General features: G+C 44.6%; 1 protein-coding gene across 1 annotated transcript in view; it reads left to right on the top strand.

Moving 5' to 3' along the window:
* Positions 1-9,640, top strand: part of BLTP2 (bridge-like lipid transfer protein family member 2) — a 69,864-nt gene extending 60,224 nt beyond the window's left edge. Inside the window, exons 33-39 of the mRNA XM_083172373.1 lie at positions 22-108; positions 2,503-2,613; positions 2,697-2,832; positions 5,297-5,427; positions 6,456-6,557; positions 7,661-7,795; positions 8,121-9,640. Coding sequence (XP_083028499.1) covers positions 22-108; positions 2,503-2,613; positions 2,697-2,832; positions 5,297-5,427; positions 6,456-6,557; positions 7,661-7,795; positions 8,121-8,297 — 879 coding nt within the window. The 3' untranslated portion in view covers positions 8,298-9,640. The remainder of the gene's footprint in view (positions 1-21; positions 109-2,502; positions 2,614-2,696; positions 2,833-5,296; positions 5,428-6,455; positions 6,558-7,660; positions 7,796-8,120) is intronic.
* Positions 9,641-13,214: the final 3,574 nt, after the last annotated feature.

The following is a 13,214-nucleotide window of genomic DNA, read 5'->3' as shown; positions in this document are numbered from 1 at the left end:
GTCTTCTCTTATACTCCATAGGTCAATAAGTCTGACGACACCGCTGAACATCTATTAGAGCTTGGTTGGTTTACCATGAACAATTTGCTTCCCAATGGAATTTACAAGGTGAAGAAGTTAACTCTATAAAATACATTTTTTATTTAATGTGTATGTGTGTATGTATGTCAACCTTGAGACAGGTCGACATATACATTGACAACTGTTTGACATGCACTAGGTTGACACAAGGAGAATGTCAACATAGCAGTGGTGGACATATAGAAAAGTTTTTCAGGAGATTTTTTTCCTTTGGATTTCTTAATGCTTCGCAATCAACATGCGGCGCATGTCAACATTGAGATAAATTGTAAAAAGCTCACGTGGACCTTCTCACTTACAACTTTTGCTTGTGTCAACGTTTTGTCAATGTCAATATTTTCCGTGTTGACCTGTTGTCAATGTCGACACTGTTTACCCTTTGATCCTTACCCCTGGAGACCATGGTTTCCACAGTGGAGCTCAGGAGCCTGCACCAAAAAGTTAAGGGTTTTTTTTGGAGGCAGCACAAGCTTTTCCCCTTAAGTAAATTTTTTTTTTTTTGGTGCACAAGAAGGTAGGCACATTTTAAGGGGGTGCTGCATGAAGCAGACTGCTGTTAGTTTCTGCTATTAGTTTAACTTTGTACTTTCACTTTAAGGCAGTCAATAGTATATTCCCCCATTGACCACTTTGTTACCCTGCTCTGGGGACCAGCGTTAGTCAGTGTTACTGACCACTTCCTACATACAGGCACTAGGAGCAGTTGCAGCCAAAGCCAGGCACAGGAAAGTAGTTTCTTACACGGCAGGGAGACAGGGTATGCTGACATCACCGGTGGTTCTGGAAGTGGTGCCCAGACCTCTCTGCACTATCACTAGACCTCCAGGGACCATCACAGCATCTAGTTCCTGGAATAAGCCAAACGAGAGGAGCCTTCCTGGTTCTCTCCTTCCCCATACTTTGTTGTACCCTGTCGTGGCTACCCACTGAAAACTCCTATCTACTCTTTTTCCCACACGTGGCTGTATACATTCCAGGAACCTAGAACTGGGAGGAGGACCTCCTGTTCAGCAAGAAGTACAGTAGCAAGGTGTTCCAGATGCTGGTCTGCCACTGGAGCCTGTCCAAACATTGACTTGTCTGGCTTCCAGACACAACCATAAACTAGAAAAAACATAAACACCTTTTCTGTGGTTTCCGCACCAGGGATCTGTGAGCCTTCATTGTGGATGCTCTTGTGGTCCCATGGACCTTTCAGCTCATGTACCTTTTTCCTCCAATTACTCTTATTCCTATGGGTACAGTACTTTGCAAGCAAAATTTCAAGGGGGTCACCACCATTCTGGTTGCAAATGAACTCTTTTCTTGTCAGCTATTGCATCGGCATGCAGACTTTGGGACTTGGCCACGTCTCCCTGTGCACCTTTGCAAATTTTCTTTGACTTTACTGTATGTCGTACCTGTCTGTATTATCTTCCTACTGTGGCCTCACATTTCTGTATTAACCAGGAAATCATGGTACCTTGCAACTTTAGTCGCTTCTGATTCGGGCCCTTCTATGCTTTTTCTCTTGATATGGTCTGAACTATTCATACTTCATTCGGAAATCTAACTCTGTATTTGTACTTTGACTATCCCATTTTAGTAGCTGCTTGACTGTTAAGCCCACGACTATTCAGTCCAATGCCTGATCCATTACCTTAGTAATCTTAATTTTTTTTTTTTTTTTACAGACTTTAGCCCACTGGTTGCATCTCTCCATATGTCAGTTGTATCTTTTGGCCAATCAGCCAGTCCCAAAGTTGGTCACGGCTCATTCCACTTGGTCTGTGGGAGCTTCATAGGTGGCTTGCCCTGGTATTTCTGTAGCAGCTATGTAAGGCAGCTACGTGGTCCTCTACCAACACTTTCAATAAGTTTTTATTGAAAAAAATGTTTACATCTCCACTTCTGCTGATACAGCATTTGGGCTTAGGGTCCTCTGTGCAACACAGAAGTGTTCCCTTCTTTAAGGAGGGATGGCTTTGAAATTTTTCCATGGTCTCCAATGTCACCCATTCATGAAAGAAAATAGGGGATTTTTGAATTACCTGTAGAATTCCTATTGTGTGCCTCATTCTGTGTGTGTGCACGAATACTCTCTCCTACATTTCGTGGTCCTTGGGTTTTTTCAGTACAACTGGCACCCCTTTGCTGGGTGTAGGGATATAGGGGAGGAAGACCCTGTGCTGCTCCTGAGCTACACTCTATATGCCACATGGTCTCCAGTGTCCCCCATAGCCTAAGATCAGAAGGTAAGACAAAAATCCCATTTTTTATGCAATTTTTTAGATCCAATATGCAAGTTTGTCTAGATTCTGCCTTTTAGACATTGGAGGGGTGTAGTCTTATCCCATGGAAACCACATATGTTATATTATGTTTCACCTCTTGAGTAACATTCTTTGTGTTTTAATACAATTTTTCTTTTCCTCTTCCACAGGTGGCATTGAGACCGCAGAGTCCTGGTCAGTCTGGCAGACAGCTTACACTGAGACTATACAGCAAAGTCCGTCCACCTGTAGGTGGCATCTCCATCAAAGAGCACTTTGAAGTACGGTCTTAGTATGTGGGTTTTGTTTGTGTTGTATGTATTTTTTCCAATGGCAATATAGAGATTCTCATCTCTTTTTGCAGGTGAATGTGGTTCCTCTCACCATCCAGATCACACATCAGTTCTTCCACAGAATGATGGGATTCTTCTTTCCTGGGCGCAATGTGGAGGAGGAAGAGGTTGGGGATGAAGAGGATAAATCCAAACTTGTTACAACAGGTGAGGCCCAAAATATTCTGACAGTGCCTACACCATGTTTCCTATTAAGAATTCTATTTTTATATTACTGTATAATAAGTGACTACTGGCAACTGTAATAACTAATCACTGTAAAGCAGACCGCCTTCAGGCTATCTCCAGGAAAGAAAAGGTATGTGCTCCTTTGGGTGCACAAGCAGTCGCTGCCAGGGGTGTTTCGCTAATAGCAGCCACTTGATACTGGGGTTGTCAATCCCATACAGGCAAGTAGCAAAAACAAAGAGGGAAGTGGCGCTTTGTTTGATGAAAAGAATAATACATTTAATATCAATTTAAAAATTGATACATATTCTTATAAATGGTGGTGATAAAGCTGCACCCTTTGAAGCAGCGAAACGCGTCAGAAGCCCTGTCTGGACCAGACCCTTATCACAATCCTTCTAAGTGTATTGGACCCTTCTCAGCTGCTGGCCTCTCGCCCCTGCATACCTGGTTGATGTCTCCAAAATTTTCCAACCACAGGAGATACAAGTTGGCATCTACATCCAGCCACCAGCAACAATCAGTTGGATTACAAACCTAACCAGTGTACCCTACAGCCGTACGAACTTTGAGGACGCTTGCTGTAATGCTATCCCAAGGGATTGGAATCCTCTAGCGGCGTTGGGTAACTATCAGCCCACCTTGGGCACTATCGGTAACACCATCCAACCAACAGAGAGTTAAATTCCAGCTTTAGCTGAGTCAGAACTTGCCCCCTCCCCCCCTTTTTCCAATTCCATATCCCAGTCTGGTCCAGTTCCACCACCTGCAGTGCCTATTGCACTTTCCATATTTCAATGGGTTCAGTTTTTTATTTTTCATTTATGTGTATATGTATCAATTTTTAAATTGTTATTAAATGTATTATTCTTTTCATCAAACAAAGCGCCACTTCCTTCTTTGTTTTTGCTATCTCCAGGAAAGGGCACATATGCTTCTTTACTCTTCTGCCTGGTACACACCAGAACGATGCAGGTCGTGGGCAGATCGTAAAGGCCCCCATACACTAGCCGATTTTGGTCAGATTTCAGCCAGATCAGTCGGATCTGGCCGAAATCGGACCAAAATCGTCTAGTTTTGATGTCCCCTCAGATCCGATGCGCGGTCCCGTGCGCATCGGATCTGCGTCGGGTGGTCGGACCTGCTGCACGTCCGACCACCCGACTTGGGACCTAGTGGGGCGGTGGAGGGAGCAGGGGGGGCTGGGGACGCTGCGGGGGACACGTCTGTGTCCCCCGCTGCTGGGGACAGCGTCTGTGCGGCGAGAAAGTAGAGGGAGCAGGGGGGGCTGGAGACGCTGCGGGGGACACGTCTGTGTCCCCCGCTGCTGGGGACAGCGTCTGTGCGGCGATAAGGTAGAGGGAGCAGGGGGGGCTGGAGACGCTGCGGGCGGGGGACACAGGCTGCATAGAGCCGGGCAGGGGGAGCCGGCCGGGAGCTGTCAGTAATGAATAAAAAAAAAAGCCCATACAATGAATGGGCGGCCTGTGATTGGCTGAGCGCTCTCTCAGCCAGTCAGCAATTGGCTGAGAGAGCGCTCAGCAGCCAATCACAGGCTGCCCATTCATTGTATGGGCTTTTTTTTTTATTCATTACTGACAGCTCCCGGCCGGCTCCCCCTGCCCGGCTCTATGCAGCCTGTGTCCCCCGCAGCGTCTCCAGCCCCCCCTGCTCCCTCTACCTTATCGCCGCACAGACGCTGTCCCCAGCAGCGGGGGACACAGACGTGTCCCCCGCAGCGTCTCCAGCCCCCCCTGCTCCCTCTACCTTATCGCCGCACAGACGCTGTCCCCAGCAGCGGGGGACACAGACGTGTCCCCCGCAGCGTCTCCAGCCCCCCCTGCTCCCTCTACCTTCTCGCCGCACAGACGCTGTCCCCCGCAGCGTCCCCAGCAGCGGGGGACACAGATGTGTCCCCCGCAGCGTCCCCAGCCCCCCTGCTCCCACCAGCTCTCACCTCTTAGCCCCCCCCACCCCCCCTGCTCCCCGGGTTTTTTACATGTGATAAATCGAGACGATTTATCACATGTAAAAAATGGCACATCAAGTGCCAATCTAATCAAGCTCCCCCGGGGAGCAGCCGGGGAAGCTCAGGGGGAAGTCGGGGGCGACTTGTCCTAAGGACAAGTCGCCCTAGTGTATGGGGGCCTTAAGACGATCATACAATCGGCTTACGATCTGTTAGTGCACAAGATCTGCACACGGTCTGAATCCAATCCAATCTTGACCTGTAGCCAGCTGAATGGCTGCTGCAGGATCAGAATCTGGAATCTGATAAGAAATGGCCCAACATATGCCCAATTTACATACAATCGGTCGAGATTGTATGTAAATTGGGTGTTTTGAGGCCAAATCGTTCTGGTGTGTACCCTACATTATTCTTGCATCCTGCTAAATGAATAAACAGATGCATAGACATTCTTGTTCTTTCTCATTGTCCCAGGGATGCCAGTGACAAAACCCAGGCAACTCATTGTGGCAGAGGACACTGTATCACTTGGCCCAGGCAAAGGTGTTGGACAAGGTTTAAATCGAACAACAGGGGTCAGACGATCTTTTCGAAAAGCACCTGAGGTAAGTTTCAGGGACCTCACTACTGACATTGGCTGTCTCTCTGTACAATACAATGCCTGACTGCAGAACATATAACACACACACACTGGTTGTAGCTATATTGTGTGCACACAACTAATAGTCCTGAAAGTATAACTCCAGATTCACTAAGAATGAGCCTCCTTCCCCAGTATTGTAGTTGATGGGTGAACTTTAATATTGTGTTTCCTAGTTTACCAATATATTCCTTTTTACCACTCGAACACTTCTACTTTTTTTGCAGTTATAAGTTTATGAGATATTTCTGACAGCAGGAAGACATTGATAAAGATATTGTATTGCTATTGTAATTCTTTGTATGTGCTATCCGGTGTTATTCTTTGCTGTTTTCCGATAAAATGGGAAGGTCCGTATATTGTCAGTCATCCCAATATGGAAGTACTTGGCAAAGAGTCGGCAATATAGGGAAAGCTCCCTCATAAATTGTATTAATTAGGAAAAAAGAGCGTTCTTTTCTATGCCACCTTTTATGGCGTGGCCAACAAAAGATAGGCCAGCTACTACAGTATATAATTGTACGACTTATGATCATTTCTCTGAATAGGGCATATATATATATAGGGTCTGATTCAGCGGCAGATGCAATGCCGATGTTTTCAGAACTTACAGGCATTGGTCACACTGTTCACATGTAGAAAGTGATTAGCAACAGCAGAAGCCGTGGGGATTTATTTGCAAAGTGAGTTTTAGCATGCAACTGTCATCGATGGTGAGTTTTTGTACACTTTTGGTGGCTCACAAAATGAAGTCAGTGGAAATCTCTCGACAAATAGCGGCAGGATAATTTTGCAGAACTGCTGTATTCAAATAGGCCCTGCTGACTGGCAATCACACGTTTCAGCCTTTTAGAAAAATGACTGAAAATGCCTTCAGTAGGTATGGATGTCTTATACCTATGTTGCTCCTCATCTACGCCTCACTCAGGTTGCTCATTTACACAGTGTGTTGGGATTATCCTTAGGATCATGTTTGTTCTGTTCTGCTTACAGCATCCTGTGGATGATCTGGACAAGATGAAAGAAAGAGCTGCCATGAACAATTCATTCATCTACATCAAAATTCCACAGGTGCCTCTGTGTGTCAGCTACAAGGTACTTGCAGTGGAATGGACTCCTCTTACTTCAAAATGCTAAATTGTTTGTATATGTGTGGTATATATGTGTGAGTATTTATTATTGTGAGACATCATATTCAAAAGTCTGTTTGTGCCTTTTAAAATCTCTCTATGGAAGTACTGGCTTAAATGCATGGGTACTCTTTACCTAGGACGGCGCCCATCGCGGGCATCGCGTCCATCGCATGCACTAAAGTAACGGGTGCGACGCGACCGACGCGATGCCCGCGATTTCCCATAGGGATCAATGTTAAATTTTTCAATGGACCCGATTTTTCAGTTCAATGCCCGCGATTTTGCCATAGGAAACAATGTTAAATGGGCCACAGAGCCCAAATAGGCACCCTTAGCAGTGAAATGTCCCCCACAATTGTTAACGACACCCCACAATCCACGCGAACCCGAAGCGTGGCGAGCGGCGGCGGTACGCGTCCTCCGACCTTTTCATACCCCCACTATCCACGTCGGCGTGGAGTTGAGAATAGAATAGTGTGGCGAGCGCAGCGAGCCACCGAGCCCGAAGCGTGGCGAGCGAACGCGGATACCTGTGAAGCCCGCGTAGGGCCGCGTTTACCTGTGAAGGTATCCGCGTCCCCTCGCGGGGCTCGCCACGCTTCGGGCTCGCTGCGCTCGCCACACTATTCTATTCTCAACTCCACGCCGACGTGGATAGTGGGGGTATGAAAAGGTCGTAGGACGCGTACCGCTGCGCTCGCCACGCTTCGGGTTCGCGTGGATCGTGGGGTGTCGTTAACAATTGTGGGGGACATTTCACTGCTAAGGGTGCCTATTTGGGCTCTGTGGCCCATTTAACATTATTTCCTATGGCAAAATCGCGGGCATTGAGGCATTGAACTGAAAAATCGCGTCCATTGAAAAATTTAACATTGATCCCTATGGAAAATCGCGGGCATCGCGTCGGTCGCGTCGCACCCGTTACTGTAGTGCATGCGATGCCCGCGATTTTTTACACCCGATGACCGCGATGGACATCGTGGGCGCCGTGCTAGGTAAAGAGTACCAATGCATGTTTGCACAGTTTATAATCAACGCTCTTTTCTCTGAATCTTGCACGAACAGGGTGAGAAAAACAGTGTGGACTGGGGAGACCTGAATCTGGTGTTGCCATGTCTGGAGTATCACAACAACACCTGGACGTGGCTGGACTTTGCTATGGCAGTAAAGAGAGACAGCCGCAAGGCTCTGGTTGCACAGGTGAGAGTGGCGGTCACTCTGCAGTAGTTATAGTACAGTGATGGCTAACCTTGACACTCCGGCTGTTGTTGAACTACACATCCCAGCATGCCCTGCATCAGTTTTAGCATGGCCAAATAGTAAAACTGGTGCTGGGATGTGTAGTTCAAAAACAGCTGGAGTGTCAAGGTTAGCCATCACTGTTATAGTATGATCCCCTGCTTTTTCTACCAACTAGATACTCCAATTGATCCACTGCAACATTATTTCCCTGAGACATTATTATACAGAGAATCTAGACCAGGTATTATTGCGTCATTATTACACTGTTTTCTTTGCAATTCAGGTGATTAAAGAGAAGCTGCGTCTCAAGCCCGCTGCCGGTGCAGAAACAAAGGGCAAGAGTGAGGCGAAGACGGACATGAATCAGCAGGAGGAAGATAATAAAGCCCGGCTACTGATTGGGCTCAGCATGGGGGATAAAAACTCCAGCAAGAAGTCCATATTCGGGAGAAGAAAATAAACTGGGACTTATATTTTCAGGAGAACACGTATGGCTCTGTAGTACAGAGAGTTGCAAGAAGTGAATGATGCCCTTCTGGAGCGCTTGTCTGTGACATGACCTTGAGGTTATGACCTGTCTTAATGGCTTCTGTGTTGTCCTTTCATGGGACACAGTCCTACCAATGAGGAGCATTATTTCTATCCCTGAAGATGGTGATATGACGACAGAAAGCCGTACTCATCACAACATCCCCTCATGCGTCTCTCTTCTGTCCTTGGGATGTATTGGAAGTAAATCTCACATGTCTGCCAGGTGGTATAACCCGAAAGTGCATTCAATGAATGTTTTATGGGTGGGTAATAATCCCAGGACCTAGTCAGATGTGAGTCATACATGATGCAGTACAGCCTTTTCATGTGCCTGAGGCTGGCACCAAGGATGGTGCGCTAAATGCAGATAAAGACCAGGAGTATGGGAGAGTCACAGCTTTTCTGTAAAGTCCATGGACTCTGTTTTTTAGCATTACACTTACCAAAGTTATTTGTAACCGTCTTGGAGGAAGCCGTACTTGTCTGTTTATGTGAAAGACACCAGTGTAACAGCAACGTGTTTTCACCTATCGAACTACAGCAAACACTGAATGGGACTTATATAAAACACGGTGCAGTGCATAAAACACAGGTTCTCAAACTCGGTCCTCAGGACCCCACACGGTGCATGTTTTGCAGGTCTCCTCACAGAATCACAAGTGAAATAATTAACTCCACCTGTGGATCTTTTAAAATGTGTCTGTGAGTAATGAATGCACCTGTCGGGTGACCTGGAAATCGTTCACTGTGTTGGGTTCTAAGGACCGAGTTTGAGAACCCCCTAGCTTAAAACTATAATGCCCAATTAAATTGTAGCATTCATTTTCAGAACGGTTATTGAAAATTGTTCTAGTGTGACTGGTTTCGATTGGTCACCCCGTTTATTTCACATTGCACCGTGTCGATAAATAAGCCCCTCTGTGCTGCAGACAAGTGTCAGCTGTTTGATAATCAAGGATAGTTGCACCGTTCCTGCCTGACAAATATCCTGTGTGGTTCAGCAATAAGAGCCTAGTTATTGCTGCAAACATGTCATTGATGAACAGAACCATCTCATTCAGCATTTAGTTGGGATCTTCTTTACGAGGTGTTAATTCTCTTTAACCACTTTGCTAACATTGTGTTGGCTCTTTTGCTTCACTATTAATTGCTGCCAGCAGGATCTTACTTATGTTGCAGACCTCACTAGTTGCAAAATTTTGTGATCAGTTTAATGAACATTACATGAAAACCGCTTCCTGATAATAAAGTAAATATTTATTTTTCAACAGATTAATTTGTAATTCTAATAATTGAAATGTCTGTTGCGGAATCTTTGCCTTTTCTCCCTGTGCATTCTATTGTTATTAATACAGGTAGGGGTTGTACATATCTGGAGTAATCTTCTACCAGGCAGATGGGGAGAGATTTCAATTAACTTTGTCATATTGCATTTAATGATTATGGTGTAAGAGCATTTACAGAGGTGGTGATTATGTTTTTATAAATGTATATATACATATTTATATGCATTGACGGGGGGGACTGGGTGCAGTTGTTGCTGCTACATAGGTGTATAAACTCCTGCTCTCATCTACAGACATTTGCACTTTTTGGTACAGATTGCTCTTCACCAACAATGATTAAAAATCATATTGTTACTTTTAACAGAAATGTGTGTTTTTGTGTCCATCACAGCCAAACTGGTATTGTGATGCAGCTCATAAGTGTATCTTTCAGACGTGTCAGTAGGCAGATACATATAAGTGGTGAACAGGTATATGTGTTAATTACAGAGCTTGGAAAAGAAGTGTGTGTGTGTGGGGGGGGGGGGGTTGGTTGATGCACAGGTTTGGGTCAGCACTTTAGTGTCATCCTTATATTAATGTTTTCACTGCACCATTATCACCATATAAACTAATAGCCAGGTGCACAAGGGCCTCTTGTGGGTAATAACATGGATATTTTGTTCCAGAGGCACTCCCCTTGAGTCAAACACTGTAATTGCATAAAGGGGGACTGACGGAACTCTTCTGTGGTTTAAAGGTGCATACACACGGTGAAATTTTGGCTATGTACAATTTTGACTATGCATTTTCCCTTGAACTCCCCAAACCATACAATATTGAATATATTTACTTGAGATTTTGGCCATTTGGACTATACTAGAACACTATACTGTATACAGTATAGTAAAAATTATCTTGCACGGTGTATTTTTTCTTGCGATGACGATCCCACAGGAACGAGCATCCGCATCGCAAGCTGAATACACACGTTGCGATTGGTGCTAACGTTCCTTACGATTTTTTTTACTATGTAGTTAAAATCGGAAGCTCAAATCGCACTGTGTATATGCATCTTAACAAACATTTAAAAATGGTTACTCAACAATAATACTTTTAAAATATAATTTAATAACATCTGTTAGCAATACGCGTGCTTATTTACGCTCACAATCCACAAATATGCTGACAAATTCAACCAGTATTCTGGGGAACCAGCCACATGGCGAGTTCTCAAATTCAGTATAGTGGTTTCAATTTGCCATACGCTGGGCGCTCTGAATCGCTAGTTGTATCATATGCATAAACCATAAAATGACCACAAAAGTGTGTTAAGGAAAATGTATGCTGGAATGGTTCTATGTAGGATCAAAGGCACATTAGTTTGTACAGTTCACACAAATATGGTGTGTTTTATGTTTATGTTATAGAGAGTTGGAATCCACACATTCAGAATTGCAGATCAGATTCTGCTGTTAAACATTTGTCAGTCGACCGAGAGCTGGAGCCTAGGTATCCGACTGCTAGCCGTATGGGGGAGCTGGATTTCTGGCAAAGCATGCGAAATACGTATCAATTAGGCTTTTAATGGGACATATGTAACAAGCCTATGAATTGGAAGGTAGGATAGTGACAAAATTAATTTGTATGTAAAATTCAGTGGGAGAGGAAACCTCTGAGAACTAGAGCAGAGATTGTAATAGATATAAGTCCAGATGCACTAAGCTTCAAAAGTGATCAAATGGAGAGTGATAAACAGCCAGCCAATCTGCTCCTACCTGACATGTCACAGACTGTGTTTGAAAAATGTCAGACGGGAGCTGATTGGTTGGATGTTTATCACGCTCCATTTTATCACTTTTGAATCTTGGTGCATCTGACCTATAAAGAGAAAAGGGTAAGATGGAATAAATTGTATGAAATAGGAAACTTATCTAAGAACAGAATAGCTTACACACATGAGCGAGAGAAAAGTGGAAACTGAGGAGTAGTAACTAAAATGGACAGATTTGGTCAAGAGGTGGATTCATGATGAATAAATCGGTATAAAGCAGGGGGTTGGGATCATTTGGTCTATTGCATTATGGTAGAAAGTCATTAGGTCGAATCCATTAGGTCGACATGATTCTAGGTCGACATGGGAAAAGGTCGACACGATTCTAGGTCGAAAGGTCATTAGTTCGACAGGTCATTAGTTCGACAAGGTCATTAGTTCGACATTGTCTATGTCGACATTCACAAGGTCGACATGGGGTTTTTCACTGTTTTTTTACCTGAATGTCAACACAGTCGACATGGACACAGTTTAAAGTGCACTGCATCCCCTCGCTGCGCTCGCTATGCGTCGGGCACGGTGCCTCGCTACGCTCGGCACACTATTTTATTCTCCCACCACGCCCTAGTGGATGGTAGGGCATGAAATACCGCCTGTCGGCACATGTTGGCTCAAAAAACAGTGAAAAACTCCATGTCGACCTTGTGAATGTCAACATAGACATTGTCGAACTAATGACCTTGTCGAACTAATGACCTGTCGAACTAATGACCTTTCGAACTAGAATCATGTCGACCTAGAGTCATGTCGACCTTTTAGCATGTCGACCTAATGGATTCGACCTAATGACTTTCTACCATAATGCAGTAGACCAAATGACCGCATCCCAAAGCAGGTCCTCAGGGCATATTCACATATAAGGATAGCCATAATTGACCACATGGGACTTAATTAGTACCTCTATTATTTTAATTTGTGTTCAAGCATAAAAATAACCAGCAGCGGCTGTGCTGCAGCCCCTCCTCTGGAGCCACTACTGGAAATAACTAACACGTGGACTGTTAGTGTGCAGTGAGGAACTCTTGCGTTATACTAATATAGTAAAGAATAGTGAACAAATGGATGAAAAGATGTGAGCTGATGACTGTCATAAGGGAGAATAAGCAATGGTGGGAAAACTTTAGAGAGGGTTGAGTGGTGAGGGAGCTGCTGTACCTAGCAGAGAGGGTAAAAATGCCATGACAGTGTGATAGATTGGGATAACGATTGGGGATATATGTAAATACTGTAGGCATAGGATAAAGGTTGCGCAATATGGAGCGTCAAAGAATACTGTCTCTCACAACATTGGAAAGGTGCAGACCGTCTCACGTGCTTTACATTTTATAGGTCATTTGGACAAAAATATTAATATTTTTGTTCCAATCTGGATGTTATTTTTTAAAGTATTTAATTTATGCAACATCATTGTGTCCTTTTAGGGTATAATACAGTTAAAACCAGGGTTGCCCACCTGACCCTCTCCATGAGGGAGAAAATGCTCTGTTCCTGGACTTCCCTGGTTATGTATGATTGCCATCACCTGTGGGGAAACGGATTCGGTATGAAATCCCGACATTTAAAATACAGACAATGACAAAATCCCGACATGGTCAAAATACTGACATGTAGAATGTGCTGGTGAAACTGTCAACATTACTTTGGGTCGACAGTTCAACATGGGTTTTTTCACTGTTTTTTTACCCGAATGTCGACACAGTCGACATGGACACAGTTGGAGGTGAACCGCAGCCACTCGCAATGCTTC

This window comes from Crinia signifera, chromosome 2, assembly GCF_055691185.1.
Source record: "Crinia signifera chromosome 2, ASM5569118v1, whole genome shotgun sequence".
Taxonomy (NCBI): Eukaryota; Metazoa; Chordata; class Amphibia; order Anura; family Myobatrachidae; genus Crinia; species Crinia signifera.
The sequence above is the reverse complement of the archived record's forward strand: the minus strand, read 5'-3'. Positions and strand labels throughout refer to the sequence as shown.